This window comes from Elephantulus edwardii, unplaced genomic scaffold (assembly GCF_000299155.1).
Source record: "Elephantulus edwardii isolate Elephantulus edwardi_28Jun2011 unplaced genomic scaffold, EleEdw1.0 scaffold00077, whole genome shotgun sequence".
Classification (NCBI taxonomy): domain Eukaryota; kingdom Metazoa; phylum Chordata; class Mammalia; order Macroscelidea; family Macroscelididae; genus Elephantulus; species Elephantulus edwardii.
This window is the reverse complement of record NW_006399827.1, coordinates 8,193,847-8,214,362: the sequence shown is the minus strand read 5'-3', so window position 1 is coordinate 8,214,362 and position 20,516 is coordinate 8,193,847. Positions and strand designations below refer to the sequence as shown.

The following is a 20,516-nucleotide window of genomic DNA, read 5'->3' as shown; positions in this document are numbered from 1 at the left end:
AGTAATAAAAAAAATATTTAATTGAAACGACAAATACAAGTACAAACTGTAAAAGCTGTACAGGCATTTAAAGCCTCTCTCTGGCCCCTGAGATGATTTAATAGGGCCAAACATAAAGTGACATTTTTAAAAATTAAAACCAGTAAGTTTAAAAAATAATTACAACCATCATAACATTTTTGCATTTTTCATTTTTAACTCTTAATTGCCTAAATTACATTCGGTTGGACAAACATGTAAAAGGCAAAACAGCAGCAAGTGGGTCTGTCTGACTGGGGTGTTGTTTACTTTTTGGGATTAAAATTCCCAAATACTTTGGTGTCTCTCTTGAGAATTTACACATTTCTGTAAGTGCTTAACAATGCTTTTAAAAAAGTACTGCCCAAAGAGCCTCTGATTTTAAAAGAAAATGAAAAACAGAGCCAATGAGCTATGGAAAAGTGGACTAACTCCTGGTGTCCTGAAGAAAAAGGACTATTGCTCAAGCAAAACCCAACCTTTTAATGCACTGTGTACACACTGTGTGCAGACACATGTGGTCAAACAGAACCAAAGGCCTTGTCTGGCTCATTAAATGATACGGATTTTGCAAATCGAGCCCAAGTATGTTTATACATATTAGTTAAATTCACTGATGTACCTTTTACAAATAACTCTCTGTGGCATCTGTGGCAGTCTAGGGGAGAAAAAAATCTTTAGAATTTATGTACAAATAGGTAATTTGAGATTTGTGTTTTCTTTCTTGTATTGGAGGTAACCTGATGATTTGGGGGTTGGGAAGGGGGGGACTAACTCACAGTCACCCCAGAGAACAGAGCAGACCTGCTCCATGGGGCTTCCAGGGTGGAAACGTCCATGGACTCCCTGTCACGCCTTTCTCCTGTGGAGCCACTGCTGGCTTCGAGCTGTCAACTTTTCAGTTAGCCACTGACCGCTTAACCACTACACCACTAGGGCTCTTGATTTTTTTTTTTAATTGGGGGAAAGGATTTTATTTTATAGGTTTATATTAAAAAAATAGCACTTAAATTTATATTTAACTTTGCTTAAAGTAAGGAGTAAGAAATGATAAATCATATATTTTCAAGATGCTTGGGAAGAAAAAACTTGCAGCATCATATTCTTAAAAACTTATTAAAGAAGAAAACCGTTAAAAGTAGAGTCTAACCTATTTTTTTTTAAATGGGCATTGTGAGTAAAAAGATGTAATGTCAATCTTTACACTATCTTAGCTTTGCTTCTATCCCTCACATAGTTTCCTCCTTTGAAGATGGCATTTCAATCTCAAAAGGCGCAAAAGCTCCAATGTGTTATTTACATACAAAATATCAAGCACTAGCTGCTCTAGAGTTTTATACAGAACAGAAAAAATATCTATTCTAATCAAATTCATCCTTCTGCTGGCTGGGACACACCCCATCACTACCACCACTTTACTCTTCCCAAGAGCTAAGAGCAGTCCAGGGACAGCTGGTGAACAGGTGAATTTTCACATGTAAAAAGTCAACCAAACACCTCCATCCTCTGGTATGAGGACTACAAATTGCAATTTCTTTGCTAAAAAAATCCTCCTAGTGCTAAGAGGATCTTCTAAGCTTTATAAACAATATGCTGTCCAGACATGTCTGTATGAAAATGAGACTAGCCCCTAAAAAGGAGGGGAGAGTTCAGGAGATTCAGAGAAGCAGGCCTCGTAGACTTTAGAGTGCTAATAAGTCAGAAACAGGAAACTTTTATTTAAATAGTGTAGTCTTAATTTCTTTAATATAAAACCCCCCAAAACCTGATGAAAACAAAGCTTTATATACCATATAAACAAGATTTGTCAGATTGGAAAGTGAAAGGTGAAGTCATTTACAGTTAGCTTTTAGCTTTTTCAAGACATTTAGATATGCCTTGATATTTCACCTGATATTAGTTTGTGTCAATTTTATAATACATCGGGGAAAACTCTTCTATTGTACCTAATGGTACAGTTTAACTTAACAAGTGTTTGTCCTTTAACTCCATTATTAGTGACAGCTAAAAAGTGACCCCCCACCAAACCAAGTGAGTGATGTTAGACCGTGGCAGAGTATGCCACATCTGGATTGCTTTCTGTAGCTCACCAGTTTGCAGGAAGTAAACATTCTTTGATTTGTTCATAATATACTGAAATCGCCTATAACACTGGTGCAGTAAGACTCCTGTATGGTTATGGTAGGACAGATTTTTGTAATATAAAGTTAACAGGGGAAAAAATGCTCACATATTATGCGGTGAAACTTATTTCACAAAAAGAGCATTAAATAAAGGGGAAAAGGGAAAAAGAAACCATGCAGAAGCGAGAGCTCCTCCCCGTTTGGTGTCCGACGGGCTCACTCGTTGCCGTACATCACTTGCCACACTATCAAGTGACTCCTTTCCGCTTTGGTGACAGATGGTTCCAGTGGAAGATCCTCTCCGAGAAGTTCAGACTCTCCCCCTTCATCACCTGGTGGACAGAAGGAGACACACATTAGTGTGAAGACGGAAAGTGCAGGCTGAGGAGGAAGAAGACCTAGTGCTCCCGGTTAGTCCGGTAATAGGATGCATAGAACTTACCCAACAACCATCTTTACCTAAAGCTTTTACTTGAAATAAGAGAAATGTCATGAATTGGAATCTTGACTTAAGTCACTGCCTAACTTCTGGAAAGGAAAATTCCTGGCTTGTGGTGTATTCGGGATATGATGAACTGTACTGACAGTCTAGGGCTTTGGGGGGCACATCTTATTGTTAGTAATATGTATTATGTACAGTGTCAAAGTAAATAATTTTCCGACATTTATAATTTGGCAGATTTATAAAGTTTCTGATAATAAAAGGCAATAATAATGAAGGCAGGACATAAAGAGGGATTCCATCTACAACAAAACTTACTCAGAATGGAGTCATATTTGTAAAAATCAAGTTGACTGCATGATAATGAACACTCAACTCCATATACCTGCATACTGAAAAGTTAACAGGAAAGGGAAACCCAAAAGGCAAAGTTGTCCAGCTCTGTGCTCATCCACAGAGTGTGCTTATTTCAAACCAAGAAAGGAGACCAGATGATGAGCAAGCAGAAGTACAGAGCATCCAGGTGAAGCCAACGCAAACAGCTCATGCAGTGAGAGGACTGCAGTTCTCCAGGTGAGGATAATGGAAAGCAGCATGTGAAACAGAAGCTGTACATAGGGAAATGAGGCCCCGATAAAAGGCACTGGCTTGAAAGTATCAGGGCTCTTCTCTTCAAGCTTGGATCAACCTGTTTTGCTGTCGTTGAACTGAGTTGTTATGGCACAACCCAGTGACAAGTTGTTTAGTGGGACCGACTCTTGAGCAGGGGCCTAGAAGCTTGTCTACTCGCTGCTGTCATGGAGGTTCTGTCTCACAGTGGCCCCTGCTGGGTTCCAAGGCTGCAAACCGTAGTGGGAGGAGATTTCCCATCTCCCATCCTTCTCCCGTGGTACTGGTGCTGGTGAATCCAAACCAGTGGAGATGCAGCCTTTGAGTTAGCAAAATACATGTTAAGGAGTATGACACCAGAGCACCCTAAAAACTGGTGTGGTAAGAAACAAAAGATGTGACCTGACTCCTGGAATGTTGTGTTTTGCCACACTTAAATTTCAGGTGGACAAAAGAAAACATTATTGACTAGAAACAGTGGCAGGGGAACCTCACCGCCCCCCCCGCCCCCGCCCCAATATGTGTCTTTTTCTCAGTAGACAAAACTCTCCAATTACTTACTCCCTAATGGTCTTTATACCAAAATCTCAAACTTTAATATCAGTGCTTTCACAGGATCAGGACAAAAACCAGTTCCTGAATGGAATTATAACCAGGTAATTAAAAATGTTTAGAAAAAAAGTGCCTTCTAAATTTTAAAATTGTTGTTGTTATGTGCCATCGGGTCACTTATGGCATGACTCATAGCGGCCCTACGTACAACTACCCTGAAACCTGCTCTATCCTGAGCCAACTTTACTATCTCTGACATACCTGCTCTCATTACCCCAGTCAGTGTATCAATCCATCAAATTTTAAAATATGACAAATTTATTTGGCTGAGACAAAGAGTATTTGCATAGTTCTTTGAGTAGTTTGTCTTAAAGAATCTATTAATAAAAAAAGTAATCTGGCTTCTAGGGTTTCTACATCCTGGGATTGAAGGGAAACCATTAAAAAGATGAGGCTGTACAGATCAATTTCTTAGAGCTAAAAATTCTAGTAATGAAAAAGGAAATGCAACAAAAACAAATGATCAAGGATTACTCACAATTAACATTAGCCTCTATTCAAAGAGTCTTTTTATTTTTTTCCAAGCTAGTTTATCTAGAGATACTGCCAAAACCGGCTGAGCAATTTTGTGCTGTTTTTAGGATCCACAAAGGAAAGAATTTTTAGGGGAAATGGAAAAACCACATAAAGATTTTTATTAGCATACTCCTTCGCATGGTTCCAACTGCCACATGGCACTCCAAGACAAAGCTCGAAAAATCTTCCCCATCCAAGGGAGTGCCTGGAATGTCTTTCTAGAAAGGAATTCTGTACCAACAGTCAGTTATTTAAAACATACTGAGCTGACACCACTCCTGCTGATAACACCAGAATTCATTTCTAAATGTAACATTAACAGCCTCTAAAAGTGTGGCCAGGAGTCCTCCATCAGATAGTTTATACCAATCACATGTGGCACACTGTCATTAATGTGACCCTCAATTAATACTCTATTCTCACAAATTAATACTTAAGTATTTGCCACTGACCTACAACACTATGATTTTTTAAAAAGGTTAGTATCTTGGGTTTAGTAACTTTTAGACCACTGAGATTTGAGGTAGTTCAATGAGTTCAGTTACTTCTGCACAGTACAAAGCACTACACTGTCATAAGAATCAAGTCTCTCTATTTTCCTGTACCTGACCATTCCTTTTTGGATTCCTTCATGAATTCTGATGATCCTTGGAATGGAGCCTTAACACAGGATTCTATCCTAGAATCCCTTCTTTTAGTGTCTACACATTTTCCTTGGGTGAACTCCAATGCTTATGGCTCTCACAACTACTGTATACTGATAACTTTCAAATCCCACCCTTCTGAGAGACAGATCTGCTTCCTCTATTCTAGTAGTAGTCCTTCTCTTTTGAATGAATGGTCACTCAGAACATGACAGTCACCCTAGGTCAGTCATTCTTTCCTCATTCATCTATTAGTTACCAATTCCCTGTCATGTTTCTTATCTATTCTTGCATCTCTGTTAGGGCTGGTGTCACTTGACAATCTTTTACAATCTTGGCATCTATCTTCCCCTGGGTCTAGAAGGTTCTTAGCATCTATTCTCTTACACATTCATTAGGTACTAATTTCCTAATTCATCTCCCTATTTCTAGTCTGTACCATCTATCTTCTACAGAAATATAATCCATTGGTAGATATCCTTTTGTTTGGAGGATAAAGTACAAACTCACTCTCTCTTTTTTGACTTAAATAAGCAGAAATTTATTATCACAAGTTAGGAGGTTAGAAGTTTAAATCCAGGGCACGAGCTCTGGGGGAAGGCTTGCTTTCTTTGTCAGCCCTGGAGGAAAGTCCTCTCCTTTCAACATCTCTGTTAAGTTTGGTGTCACTTGGCAATCTCTACAAGTCTTGGCATCTACCTTCCCCTGGGTCTAGAAGGTTCTTAACACAGGGACTCTGGGTCCAAAGGACTTGCTGTGTTCTTACTCATTTCTTGGTAATAGTCAAACTTTTCCTTTTCTACAGCTTCTCCTTTTATTATCTCTTGTAAGACAAAACACAACATTCAGGCCACACCTCAGGGAAACTCTCCTTACCCTGGATCATGGCTGTGATCTGAGTATATATCTGAGTGCTATATATCACGCTTATCTTTTTACAACTGAGTGGCTGATCACATCACTTCATAAGGGTAATGACATCACCACACACCTGACATTACATCATCACATAACTGTCAAACCAGTGAAAATCGTGGCCCAACCAAGCTGACATATATTTTGTGAGGACACATTTCAATCCACAATACCACCTCCAGATTTACCTTTTATGGACATTTCATATATATAAATTGGTACGTGGCCTTTGTGGTTTCTTTCATTTATAATAAAGTTTTCAAGGTTCATCTAAGTTGTAGCTTACATTGGTTATTCACTCCTATCTATGGCTGAATGTTCTTCTGTATGAACACACCACATTTTATATTTCTGTTTATTAGTTGATGGACATTAGGGTTGTTCTCACGTTTTGTCTATCATTTAAACTGTTGTTTTGAATGGGTGTGTACAAATTTTTGCATATACTTGCATTTTTATTTATCTTGGGTATACACCTAGAAGTGCTGTCTCATATGGTTATATTTAGTTTTTTTGAAGGACTGCGTGGTTGTTTTGCAAAGTAGCTAAAGTACTTTTACATTCCCACCAGCAATGTATGTAGGAGGTTTCCAACCAATTTTCTCTAACACTTGTCATTGTTTCTTTTTTTAAAATTTATTATAAATTTTTTTTAATGTGCTTTGAATGAAAGTTTATACAGCAAATTAATTTTTCATTCAACCATTCATTCATTTTTTGTTTTGTAACAACAACAAATAATATTAATTTCAATATAAAAATAGAACTATACTTTTCCTCCCTATAATTCTGATTTCTATTAATCTTTCTGTATCTTTCTAAAGCGTTAACTCCTTAGTTTTACATATAACTCACTCAAAACTCTGGCTGTTGAGTCGGAACTGACCCATACCTGACTCTGCAGTGTGTTTTCATAGGCTGTAAATCACATGGGAGGAGACTGTCCATCTTTCCCTCGAGGAGGGGCTGCTGGATTCCAAAAGCCGTCCTTTGAGCTGGCAGCAGAACTCCTTACCCACTAGGTCACCAGAGTTCCCAATCTGCACATCAAACCCCCCATAATCGAGCTTTCTTTCACATTTTCTCTTCAGAGTTATCGCTGGTCAAATTTGTATTTTCTTCTGCCCCATGTTCCAATGCTTTTAAAACAGTTTTACTTCAGTTAAGATAATTTTGCATCTCTAAACCTTTGGTCAAGTTATTCTCTTCCCTTGGAATGGTACTCTCTAGCCCTTCTCATCCCAATCTCCAACCTTAATTACAACCTTAATTCAGTACTGAATCACTACAAGCACTTGCTTCCTTCTCTCCTTACCCCCAGGAAGAACTGACTACTCACCATAGCAACATCTAGAATGCTTTACTTTACTTAGAGGTCTGTATCTCTGGCATAGCTCTATCATCTACTGGAGGGAGGATCTGACAGTTTCATCTTAGCATTTCAAATGTAAGGCTGCTAGCTACAGAGTGAATACTCAATGTTGTTTTTTTCTTTTTTAAGTAAACAACAGCAACAACAACAAACATCCAAAACAAATTAAGTCAACTGTTATGCAAACACTAACTTTATGAAGTACTTTATTATCTCTGCTTTGCAAGTGAAGAAACTGAGGCTGTGAGAGGTTGAATAATTGCTCTAAATCGTATGCTGTCTACATATACCTCAATCCAAAACACAACTTTTTCTAATGCTCTTTCAAATACTCTCAAGTTCAAATAAATTTCAAATAATTATAAAGTTCTTTAACATGTAAACATTACAAAGAGATTCTTTTAGAAATCAGCCATGAGAGTGGTTTTGTTTACTGTGAATGAAAATCCAAGTCACAGGAAAAGAGGGACCTGAGCCCCGAGAACCAGGGACTCACTCCTGCAGATGTTGCTGGAGCCCTCTTCTCCCCTGCCCTGCATCACAGACCTAGGGTGTCTCCCAGAACCAGGGACTCACCCTTGCAGATATTGCTGGAGCCCCCTCCTCCACTGTCCTGCATCACAGACCTAAGGGTGTCTCCCAGAACCAGGGACTCTGGTATCAGTCAATGCAGCCCTTCCCTCTGCTGAGGACCTGAGCTCTCTGAACCCAGCACTCACCCATGCGGAAGTCGATGTAGCCCTCTCCTCCACTGATGACCAGCATAGACTTCAAGGGCGTCTGGCTGCCAGGTTCCTGTGCAGATGGTCCTGCTTTGTCAGTAGCTAGGTCGGTGCCACTACTGCCACTTTGTGGGCTGATGACTTGACCTATTTTATAAAGAAACAGAAGTTAATATGTATCACAGATGAGTATGAAGGTAACTGTCCTTTGTGCCCTGGTAACATTTTAAGATAGTTGAACGAAAAAAAAGTAACTATCTTTGAAAATATCACATCAAAGTGCTGAGGATGTTACAAACTTCTGAGTGATTGGAAAACATCACATACTTTAGGCATGCTGTCAGGAAAGGCCAGTTCTTGGAAAAGGACATCATGCTTTGAAGAATGAAATGTTAAGGAGAGTGAAGAAGATCTTCAAGGCAATGGACTGACACAGTGGCTGAAGCGTATCGAGGATGGGGAGGCTGATAAGGCAGAGACAGGTCTGCTGTTCACAGGGTCACTCTGAATTGTGGTCAACTTAATGGTACCCAACAACAGTCTAACAGAGCTCTCGTAGCCTGGTGGTAGAGGCTGCACTGTCAATACAAAGGCATACAGCTCAAATCCACTAGCTGCCCTGTGGGTGAAGTATGAGCAATCTCTTTCCATGCTATTTATTGCCTCTGAAAACCCACTGGAGGATCAGCTATGAGTCGGATCTGACGTGAGGGCAAGTAACAACAAGAAAAGCTTAACTTGAAAATGTAAGTAAAGTTTTTCTGTAACAAAGCAGGATTACGCTTCAAAATTCAGTGTGAGATGTGTAAGAAGAGGTTAGCTTTAGCTGCCTTCTCCAAACTACTGCAAGCTAACTATATTATTGTTCTGAGGAGCAGGGGAGAGGCCTGTTCTCTAAAAAGTGTGCTCAGAAGGATGTCCTCTGATTTTAAAAGCACATCTCATTATGTAAAATCACTAGTGGATTAGCACTTGTTCAAAAGCTAAAGTTCTAAGGCAGAATCTTTAAGAATGAAATGGAAGAAAGAGACACTTAAATACCACTGACATGATAATCTCTAAAGCACCCCCATTCCAGAGCGATGACTGTGGGCATCTGTTGCCAGAATTTGCTGTAAACGACACAGATCATGCCTCTGGGAGACAGCAGACATGATTACAAGCAGTGAATACTCATTTATATGGTTAGATGAAGTTTATTCCTACAGTACTTCAGTCATATATTTTCAAACAATACTCTGCAAGAAATAAAGTGTGCTAGGTATAGATCTCAGTCTGGCATAGCCTGCGGAGAGTTTTGCTAACTGTGGCTTTGTGGGAGAATAATGGGCAATCTCCTCCCATGTGAAGCCTTGAAAAACCCAATGAAGGAGGGTCGATTCTGACTCCATGGCAGTGAGTTTGAGTTTTTGAGGTATAAATCTAGAGTGAAATAGACAACATTTTTTTTTTGTTGGGAGGCGACTGGTCCTAAGCATGAAACCATTCCGGTTGGGCATCTTATCATTTCATTGTGCTCTCCTTTTGTGATAGAACTTACCAGTTTACTAATAGAACTCATCTCCCCCGAGGCTTGCACACATGTATGAGAAAGTTTGGGAACACGGCTTATAATTGTGGGAGCAGGTTGAAATTCAGAAAGTCTTCCATCAAAGGTGGGTGAATAAAATGTACCATGTGTATTCACTCCTTGGAATATTAGAGTTAAATGCATAACATAAACTAGGTATTTGCATATAAAGACAATAAACAGGTGCCTTTGGGATTGCAGTGTAGCTTCTTACTCTTAGAGCCCCCTTAAATTAAAAAAAAAAAAAAAGAAGAAGCAAAATACTTATGCTACCTAAGGAAACCCAAGTTCACTATCATAAACTCGTTTCTGAACCCTAGCTGCCCTGCAGGACAGGTTCTCAAAGCTACAGATCTTTAGGGAAGCACCATCATCTTTCTCCTACGAAGCGGTGTATGGATTTGGTAAGCAGCTAAATGGGTTAGCTGCCATGCCGCCAGAACTCTGTGCTTTAGAAGAACGTTTAAATAGTTCAAAACGAAAACCAAAAAAAATATGATAGTTTGTGGACATAGGAAAAGGTAGTAAAATGACAAAAACATGGTGTTTACCAGTGGAAAGAAAAAAGAACAGAATGAGATAGATAGAAAGGGGAGTCTGGTATTTTATTTCTTTTTTCTTTAAAGAAGAAAAACACCATTAACAACAATAATACATCTACAAATTTATTCTGAGGAAATAACCACATAGATATATAATATATATAATTTAGGAAGCTCATTATCCTTTTCTTTCAGACAAGAAACAATTGATTAGGGTGTGCTAGTTTCTGGGCTACACATATTTAATTATTTAATCCCTAGAATAACTTCGGGAAGCTGAGAGATTCCCCCATGTTTAGATACATAGCTAGTTTGTGTAGCCAGGCCAGATGCAAACTGTCATGGAGCCTGTTTACACAGTCAGTAACACAGTGAAGCACTCCAACAGGCAGAAGATTTTTCACCGGTCATCACTTTTCATCCGGATGGTGCCCTACAATCCCCAGAGCCCTTCCATTTATTCTCACCAATGAGGGAGACAAAGAAGATGGTTACATCTACTTAAGAAATAAGAAACAAGTCTCAGAGGCTGAGTGACTTGCTCAAGACAATAAGGCAGTGACTGGGAGAGATGGGGCCCAGGTCCCCAGCCCAGGGCTCTTTCCCACAGTGCGGCTCAAGGTAGCAGAGGTCTCTTGCTACTTCCACCTACACACAGCCTGCTGTGACAAATAATGACACTGCTTTCAAAAGTAAACAAGTCTCTTAACTAAAAATCAAAAGTTGGGGAGGAGGTTCCAAAATAACCTCATTCAAAATAACACCTATTGCCCGCAGCACTTTACTTTTCCCTCCATAGGACTTGTTTCATACACTGTACTGGAATTATCTGTAATTGTAGTACTTAACATAGTCTAGGTAACTGTATAATGGAATCTGGGAGGGCAGAACTGAGATAATGACATGGAAATTCTCAAACTCACCTGGGACTGCCACAAAGAACTTCACAGCATCCCGGTGTCCATGGAAGCAGAGCTGCGCATGAGCCATCGAACAGTATGGAATAAATGTCCCTGGTGTCACTTTATCACTGTTTTCATCACCATATACGCGGATTACACTTCCAGGGCGATTGCCAGGTGCTCCTGAGGTTTTATTTGCTGCAACAGAAAAACCAAATACCAAATATTTCCCCCTAGAAAATGGTAATGATGCAAGAGGTTACTGGTTAATCCTTATGATATTATCTAAAAGCTACAGGCAGTTGAGATAAAGAAAATAAGGGCAGCAATGCCAATTCAAGACAAAGCTGGAAAAAAGAGATACAGCATGCTAGTTATTTTAAGTACCTCAATAAATGGAGCAGGGGATTTTGCCAGTCTAGTAATAACTAAGTTTATTTATTAAATAGATCTATTAAATGAAAAAATATTTCATTAACAAAAAGAAAACAGATGTTACCTGTTTTGTTTTGTTTTAATCCCCATTTTAGGAAAGTAACCAACAGATGGGTGTATTTTTTTAGAAATAAAATCTTTCTTTCAGGTTTGTTGGTTGCTGTTGAATCAATTCTGACTCCTGGTTTCCGTCTCCTCTGGGAAGAATAAGGAGCTCTGGTGGCACAGAGGCACTTGGTTGCTAGCCGAGAAGTGCCATGTTTGGATCCACCAGCTGCTCCGGGGGAGACGAGACAGTTGCCTCCTGTAAAGACTGCAGTCTTGGAAATTCTGTGGGACAGTCCTACTGTCTTAACGGGCTGCTGGGAGTCAGAACTGACTTGACGGCAACAGTTACTCTAAGAAGGCTTCTCTTGAGAGGAGTGGAGAAAACTGTGCTTAAGAGAATCCATCCGCTCCCAGAGAGCAGCCTTTCTTTCCAGCACACTGACAGTGGGCTGGGCTGTTTTAGAATGACCAGACTCACAAAACATCCCCATTCCATGGGCCGGTAAGTAAATGAAAGAAACAGGATCTTTAACAAGAGTAAACAATGTAGATTAATGACAATTTTAAGAAATGTTTCTATGGGAAGGAAAAGTCTGAAGGAAAGTTCAGCTGCAACAAAAGATGATAAACAGACTAAGCTGCTGAGCAGTTTGGTGGCCATGGAACAAATATTAAAAAACAAAACAAAACAAAAGACCTGCTGCAATGCAGTGACTGCAAGTGGATGACATTTAGGAACATTCAAGAAGGTTTTCTAAGAGTGGGAACAGCCTCATAGTGGCCATAAGAAGCCAGGAAGAAGAGCCGGGTTCAGGATCGGCACTTACCCCTCAGCCCCAGTAAACGTCCCTGGTGGAGGATTACGGCTAAAGTGAGAGAGGAGGAGAGGGGACATGGAGGGGTGCATGACAGGAAGGAGAGTTACTGCGAGCCACCACTCAGTCTTCCAGCTGGTAACCTGGTGCTCAACTCCTAACCCAACTAGCACAGTCCAGCTTTGCATGAAGCCAGGTACCAACGCAGTCTTCTAACCAAATGCCTAGAGACTATCTCAGCTTAAAAAAGACAATCAGATTTACCATCACTTAGGTTTTCTTAATTATAGAACAATTTTAGCGAATGTGAATTGAAAAATAGTAGGAACTTAATGTGGGGCATTTAAAAATCTTAATATCCTTCCTTCTTTCCTAAAAAAAAAAAAAAAAATTAAAAAAAAATCCTGTTTTTAAAATGGAATTTCTCTCTTCTAAAAAACAAAAAGGAACTCTGGAGGTCCTGGAATCTCCTAGGATATAAGAAGTGGTCTAAATGTATAGATTTATAGGCGATTGCAGAAAAGACAGCTGCTAATAAGAACTTGGATTCCTCAAAGGCTCTCTGCTGACAGACATTTCCATTTTCCTTGCTCCCTTTCCCCTAAAACAAGGTACGACGATGAAGTGTGTTTATTAGCTTATTTTATGAACTTAAGACATTTGTTTTTCAAACCATTTTCTATCTATGAATTTTGCAACACAAAAACACTTCTTATGTGATGGATGATCAACATAGTATGAGAAAACATTCTGCTCCCAATAATCATAAATCACCCTCTTCAACAAGATTATAAAGGCCTTGTCTCCTGGCATAAAGAAGCCTTGCTGATTTTTTTTTTTAAACTCAAATGAGCTAGCAGAATATAATAAACCGTCTGCTAGGCAGAAATGAAAAACTAGAATGTATATAGGTAATATCTAACATTTTAGAAATAAAGCTGGGAAAAAAATGGACCTTGACCTTTGCTTCAATGAAACTGTGATTCCTGAATTGAGAAAAACGGATTCTCTCACAATGAAAAACTTTTAATTATGAATACAAGGAAAATGTCATTCTCCTAGAATTTATAAGTTACACAGGACGAGTGAGAGAACAATACGTAGCGTTTTGCCATTAGCCTGATTTTCTGAGCCAAGCCATCAATTTGCCACTACCTGTTTCAGTATTTCCCCTACCTGGATTCTGGGCACGGCTATTCCCTACAACTCTCTCACATGCACTGTGATGGTTATCTAGAAGTATACTATACTTACTTTCTGTCAAGGGGATGGAGATAATGACGCCATTTCCTGTCCCTACCCACAGACGATTGCAAGACACCATAAGAGCTGTGATCCTCACAAAAGAGAAGCCCAGTTTTCCAGTACCTAAATGAGGGGGCAAAAAGAACATTTTATTGAGAAACCAGAGGAAATGATGGATCAGATTCCAAGTCTCTTAGGGCAGCTGAATTTTATAAAAGGAAAGAAATGTGACCAGAGCTGGGAGGATGCGGTCTGAAGACATACAGCAAAGCACATGTTTACTCAGGGTTAATAGATAAAGAAAATTGTAGAAATGGCTGACAATATATTGTCAGGAAATGACACAGACTTTAATTAGAGAGCTGCAAAACCAAATCAACCCATGAAACAAAAATCTCACAGAAGAGTATTTACTAGATTAGGAAATTAAATGTGCTTTAGTTTTCTAACCCCAAAGAGTTCTGGCTCATCTTCCATTGTTCTGCATAGATAAGCACAGTCTTTGCTAGCAAAGCCCATATTATTTCCTTATTTATAAACCTAGACTGGAAATTTTAGATATGTAAATTTTGCATATATATTTTAGAAAGAATAGGTACATATTTGGATATAAAGGGAATTTTTACAACTGATCTTACTTTCTAGATTGATTAAACAAATAATATATTTAAGATGCTCTGCATTAGTAATTCACAAGTTCTATCTTTAAAAACTGAAAGCATTTTATAAAATTATAGTGTGAGAAGGAGCCTTAACTTACTCAGTCTCATGCCAAGACCTTACTAATGGTCAGACCGTCCTCTTATATTCACTGGCTTCCTTATCTATACGCCTGCTTCTAGGGAGAGGACCCACACTTACCATCAGGTTCCTTGAGGGCAATGACCCTAAAAATGTTTAAAAAACCTCTTCACTAAAGAGACTTTCTTAACAGTCTATGGCACTGGATTAGGTATTGAAGATACAGCAGGGAACCAGACACAGATAGATGGTCTCCGCCTTTCATGGGTCTTAAGGACTCTTAGTGAGAGTCATTAAATATGAATTACATTAATCTCCATATAATTAAACAATGATAAATCTACAAGGAGAAAGTCTAAGAGACCCTAAATCAAACTTGCAGATCAAGGAATGTCATTCCTGAGTGTAACATGGAGGATGTGATCTGAAAGCTCAGTAAAAGGGACCAAGAAAAAGAAGCTCCGAGGCAGAGAGTACAGGACTCACATGGGGGGCTGCCGTGATATGAAAGGAACTTGCCGAATGATGACGGGTCAATATGAGAAGACTGAAGAGACCACATAAAGTCTTCTGGTCAAATGACAAAATGTAAACCTCACTAGAGGAGAGAGTGGAGGAGCATCGAGGTGGCCCTCCGCACGTGACTTACAATGCAGAGAATGGACAGGTGCAAAAGCAGGGAGATGAGGCTGCAGACTCGTGTTATCAAGGGTAAAATGATGGTGATAGGCGAGGGAATAACAGCAGAGATTTAATTGACTGAAAATTTTTTAGGGGCAGACTTGGCAGTTTCTGGTAACAGTTTCGATGTGGGATAAGAGAGCCATCAGAAATGATCCCAGGTTTCCGTCAAGGATTACAGAGTAGATGGGGCATCAGCCTAAAGATTCAGTGACAAGAACCCAAGCTCACTCACCAGTTCCACCCAGCCATTTCAGACCATTTAGAAAGAAAACATCCCCATTAATGGCAAAGAGAAAGCACTCTGGAAGCTTACCTAACATTTTGCTTACATAAGGCTCAATGTCCACATCCTGTAGGTGTTGATAAGTATGTGCATGATAGAGACGGAGTGTGGAATCCAAGCGAATAGAGACCCACACACCGTCACCCACCCATGCAAGCTGCCGCACTTGGCTCTCCTTCCTGGGGTGTGCATCAAATGATTTCTAGGAAAGATTATTCAATCACAAAGTTAATTTTCTTACATAAGAGCTTGTATTTAAAATGTACTAATATTACCGTGAGGTTCTGATAGGACATTGTAAACAACAACATTATATGATGGTAGTTATTGTTATGAAATAACAGCAACAACAAATATGAGTATTCTTCTACACACAACTGTTTTTATCTTGAATAAAGAACAAAGGAGGAAAGTGTGCTGGACCTCAGGACAGTAGAGGATATCAATTTATGGAAGCAGTACTACTCTGCAAAATATCCCCTAGTCTGATAGGGGGAGGGTGACTGCAGCAGAGCAACACATGAAGTCAGATCGCATTTCACCAAAATGGAACCAACACTGTGCTCTCTCTGCATGTGTGCCGTGTGGGTGCTGTGCAGGTGAGTGTAAAGAGTACAAGTATGCGTGAATAGAAACAACAGAATTGCAAAATGAAGGTCAAATAGTCAATGTTCCAAAGAAATCAGATTTAGGGGAGGAGACAAGACTGTCTGTCTTATTCCTGTGAATCAGCCAGTGGATTCAAACTGCTTGCCTTTGGGTTACCCACTAAGGCACCAGAGCTCCCTAACATACTACTATAGTGCTCCTAAAACACAAAGGTTCAGAAACCAATTTCTAACAAGGCTGACAAGAATCTTCATCTCCCAGTGTTCAGGTTACATGACTATAATCAGCACAGAAAACATGCTTTAACTTGCCTCGATCTTCATGGCCTTTGGCTGGACCACGTAGATTTTGTTCCGATAGCCACACCACACTTTGTCATGTACCACAGTCATGCAGCGGATGGAGTGGTGAGGCCGCCCGAGGTCTAAGAGGTGATAGTTGGATAAATCCCACTGGCCATCTTTAAAATAAAAAGTAAGTTACTCGTTAGTACATAGGATCTTATTCTCATGTATGACACAAGAAATAATCTATTTGAGTGTATTTCTTGATTAAGAACCCACACCCCATGTATGAAGTATAACTTTTATATGCAAACTCGTTTATTACGCCATAGTTCACTTGATCCAAACCTCAAATATTATCCGACCCAACCCACCATTCAGTTATCAGGCTCCTCCTTGAAAACATTTTGTTGACAGTAACTTTTTAAATTCATCACTTGCATTCTGATGTAAAGCAGAAGCTGTGGGCAACTCATTTGTAAAAACTTTAAGAACTGTGTGTACTATACACTTATTGACCAAATAAAACCAAATGAAAATCAACCATCAGAATCATGCTTTACTAGTTTCACTTGGACAATTTCAGTAAAGCAGCTGCTCCATTTTCAGTAAACTATAATCTACCAAGGAATGGTTCTCCATACCTAGATGGAGTCTGCCTCCTTGAACGTAATCAATTATTGGTCTATAGCTTTTCCCACTAGAAATACAAAAGCTCTTTAAAACCAAGTATCCTTGGCATATGTTTTTCACATTTCACTTAAGAGACCCTTCAACCTAATCCATTTTGTGAATTTCCATTAATATGTTGTCTGCCTAGCAGAACAAACCAGGACTATCACTGTAGACTTTTACGTCTATGAAGCTCAAGATTTTCACTAACTCATATTGAGCTGGCAGTCAGTCCTTAGATAATTCTCCCTCTTTAGACAAGCCTCCCCATCTTGCTCTTCTAAACTCGTGTTGCACTTTAACATAGCATTTTATCTTACTCTATTAATATAACTTAGAATTCTATTTTTTCCCCAGCTTCTTTTAACTCACTAGCTAAATGGCCATGGACAAGTTATTAAAAAGCTTTGTGCCGCAGTTCCCTAATTTGCAAAATGAAGACAACAGAACCTATTCTCATAAATTGCTGTGAGGATCATATATTATATAGTTTGTGAAGGGGCTCTTGATGGTAAAACAGTTCTGTCTTTCCTGGATGATAAGGAGCTATTCTAGCAAGTTCTTGGTACCAATCAGAAATGAAGGCACCTATGTAAAGTAGCATCTATCACATATTTCTTTAAGCCCAGAAGGATATGAGAAAAATCTTGCTATATAAATCCATATTCAATGTATCTGTGCTTTTATGACATTCCCCTGATCTATTATGACATACACGACTCTACTACACAAGAATAAAACATTGTTTTTGGCTGTCACAAATATGAACAACTTCTGAAGTTATATGCCACATTTTCTTAATTTAGTCAAAGCAGGTTTTCTGACCTCAATCCTCAAACTCACTGATGTTGAGATGGAACCGACTCATAGCTGATTCTCCACTGGGTTTCAGAGGATGAAATCACATGGGAGGTGACTTGCCTTTCTCTCTCCTTTGGAGCGGCTGGTGGGTTTAAACCGCCAGATAGCTGCTAGCCACCTTGAGGTTATCAGCTCAACTCCCTATGGACTAAGCCACCAGAGCTCCCTTTTTCCCTGATACTTGTATCCCTTTATCTGTTGCTGTTGTTAGGTGCTGTTGAGTCTAGTACAACTCATATAGAACCTACTAACAACAGATCCATCCTGTGTCATCAGTAGATGGTAGAAACACTGGTTTGAAAGAATGACATGCAAATAAACTTCCACCCAATTGAAAATTCTTTAATTTACTTTACCCAAGTGGAAATGAGTATGTAGACTATTTTAAAGACAAAGATAAAAAAATGCTTGTCAACTTTCTTCTAGTTGAGCAAGCATATGAATAAAAAGTAAATGCCTCTGTATCATATCATGTAAGAATATCACGAAATGCAAACTTCTGTACTTATTCTGATGACCACCTTCCCATGAGCTGGACTCTTACTGGATACTTCCTCCTAAGCAGTCATGTATTCACTAATGTCACACATTGTGACTGTGCAGTTTAAACCTTTATTCTTTCTCCTTATATGTATGATGTCTTTAAAATACAAACCCCCCCACCTGTTTGGAAATTTTTTTTTTAGCAATTAAAGTTTATAAGTTCAATGTCACTCACCAACTCCTCTGTGAAAGATTGCAAGGGTGCCATCAGCTAATGCCACTAAAACAATTCCTTTCACATGTCTAAAAAGAAAAAAAATATTTCAAAACTCATCATTCAGGACATAGAAGGGACCACAGGCTACTGAGCTAGCCTAGAACTTTTCAAAATACCAATCCATTGTGAGTTGAGGAACCGAAGACAAACATACTGCTTTTCATATTGTGAAAACTTAACCATGAAAAAAAGTCAAAGAAAATAAATCATGTGTGCAATGGTTGGCTGCATGTTTTACTCTGTGCTTCATCATGGGCTATTAACACAAAGTCCACAGACCACAGACGTAAACCTTGAGTGCAATTACAGAGTCAGCTCTGTGGACTTACAAAATGGCTTTTTATAGTTAACATAAGAAAAATAACAGTAAATCAACGCTCACAGTTTATTCACAAAACATAGAATGACCTAAAACAAATTACTTGACATTTGTTCCCTTTCCTGAAAATAAAAGAACTAGCATGCTGATGAATTAATCTGGCAGTTTTTGCTCTGATTATCGTTTTCTGTTTTACTTTACAGAGGGTTAAAAACATCTTGATACTAATTTATTTATGAAGTACATAAAAACCTTATTGTCTTAAAAATAATTTATACCAAATACATATTAAAAGAAAATATTTAAAATAAAACTTACACAATACTGAGAATTGAATCTTTAAGTTTAATGGAATGGAGACATTTCCTCCACTGGGCCACGGACGAATGGACATACAAACTGCAAGAACAAAGTCAAGATTGGTAAGGCATGGACAATACTCAAGTGGTTGCTTCTATCATACAGTTCACTCAGAAGAAAAAAGGAACATAGAGGCTTCAGGAAAAGACGCTGCTGTTTTTGTCCAACACCCAGAAAATGACAATCAGAGGGGGGTAGGCCTGGGGCACAGAAACACGCTGCCTGAGCAAACTGAAACCTATAAAGGCCAGAACTGGCGTAATGAATGGCCAGTCTCTTAGTCACCCACATTTCTGAGCTGACAGCCCCTTTATGAACTACCTTACTTCTTTGCTATGCTGACCTCTGCGTTTTTTATGGCAGACTGGAGAGTGGCAAACCAGAGCCTACAGGCCAAATCTAGCCTGTCGCCTGCTTCTGAACAGCCTTGTTGTTATGTGCCATGGAGTCACCTGTGACTCACAGTGACCCTATGTACCATAGCTCTGCCCTGTCCGATCTTGAGCCAACCTCATTGTCTCCAACACACCTGGCTCTATTGCCCAAGTCACTGTGTCAATCCATCTCCTCCTAGGTCTTCCCCTCCTGCACTGTCCCTCCACTTTTCCAAGCATGATGTCCTTCTCCAAGGACTCGTCCTTCCTGGCAACATGCCCAAAGTATGTGAGCCAGAGCTTCAAAATCCTTGCTCCAGAGAGAAGCTTGGTTTCACCATCTCAAGGATAGACCCGTTAGTTCTCTTGGCAGTTCATAGTATGTTCAACACTGTTCTCCAGCACTACAACTCAAAGGCGTCAATTCTTCTGTCATGCTTATCACTGTCCAGCTCTCTGATACAACACAAGTAATTATGAAGACCATAGCGTGGATCAGGTATACCTTAGTCTCTAGACTGACACCTCTGCACTACAAGCTAACAATAATTTCTACATTTTTGAATGGCTAGGGGCGGGGGAGAAGTGAGCTTTATAAAATATTCAACTTTCAAGGTCCATAAAGTATTACTGGAACACAGCTACATTTTTAGGGGCAGGGGAAGTCTGTGCGGCACAATGGCAGAACTGAGTAGTTGAGATGGGATTATAAGGTGGGCAAAGTCTCCCATGTTTTTTATCTGCCCTTCATCAAAAAATATTCCAAAGGCCTCATTGTATAGACCCTTTGGAGTGACTGCAACAGTGGGCTGGAGCATGATGGAGATGGTGAGGATGGCACAGGACGGGGTTTGGTTCTGATCGGTTCCTCTTAGGATCACTGTAATTTATGGTAGACTTGATAACACTCAACAACATGGAAAAGATGCATCAGTGACCTTGCTTAACGTGGGAAAGCACATTTTGTAGGAGTCTCAAACACTACGAGAAAGTGCACAGACTATGTAATGTTAGTTATTAACTCCTCATAGGCTTCACT

General features: G+C 39.4%; 1 protein-coding gene across 5 annotated transcripts in view; it reads right to left on the bottom strand.

The window, feature by feature from the left end:
• Positions 1 to 20,516, bottom strand: part of SPAG9 (sperm associated antigen 9) — a 171,028-nt gene that overhangs the window by 17,031 nt on the left and 133,481 nt on the right. The window contains exons 19-27 of one of the 5 annotated variants that reach the window (XM_006889279.1): positions 19,062 to 19,142; positions 18,383 to 18,450; positions 16,159 to 16,307; positions 15,269 to 15,440; positions 13,540 to 13,653; positions 12,298 to 12,336; positions 11,009 to 11,185; positions 7,971 to 8,120; positions 2,354 to 2,473 (exon numbers count right to left, since the gene is read on the bottom strand). In XM_006889279.1, coding sequence (XP_006889341.1) covers positions 2,358 to 2,473; positions 7,971 to 8,120; positions 11,009 to 11,185; positions 12,298 to 12,336; positions 13,540 to 13,653; positions 15,269 to 15,440; positions 16,159 to 16,307; positions 18,383 to 18,450; positions 19,062 to 19,142 — 1,066 coding nt within the window. In that variant the 3' untranslated portion in view covers positions 2,354 to 2,357. Of the gene's footprint in view, positions 1 to 1,716; positions 2,474 to 7,970; positions 8,121 to 11,008; positions 11,186 to 12,297; positions 12,337 to 13,539; positions 13,654 to 15,268; positions 15,441 to 16,158; positions 16,308 to 18,382; positions 18,451 to 19,061; positions 19,143 to 20,516 lie in introns of those variants that run through there. The other 4 variants (XM_006889276.1, XM_006889277.1, XM_006889278.1 and 1 more) reach the window with 4 other exon arrangements.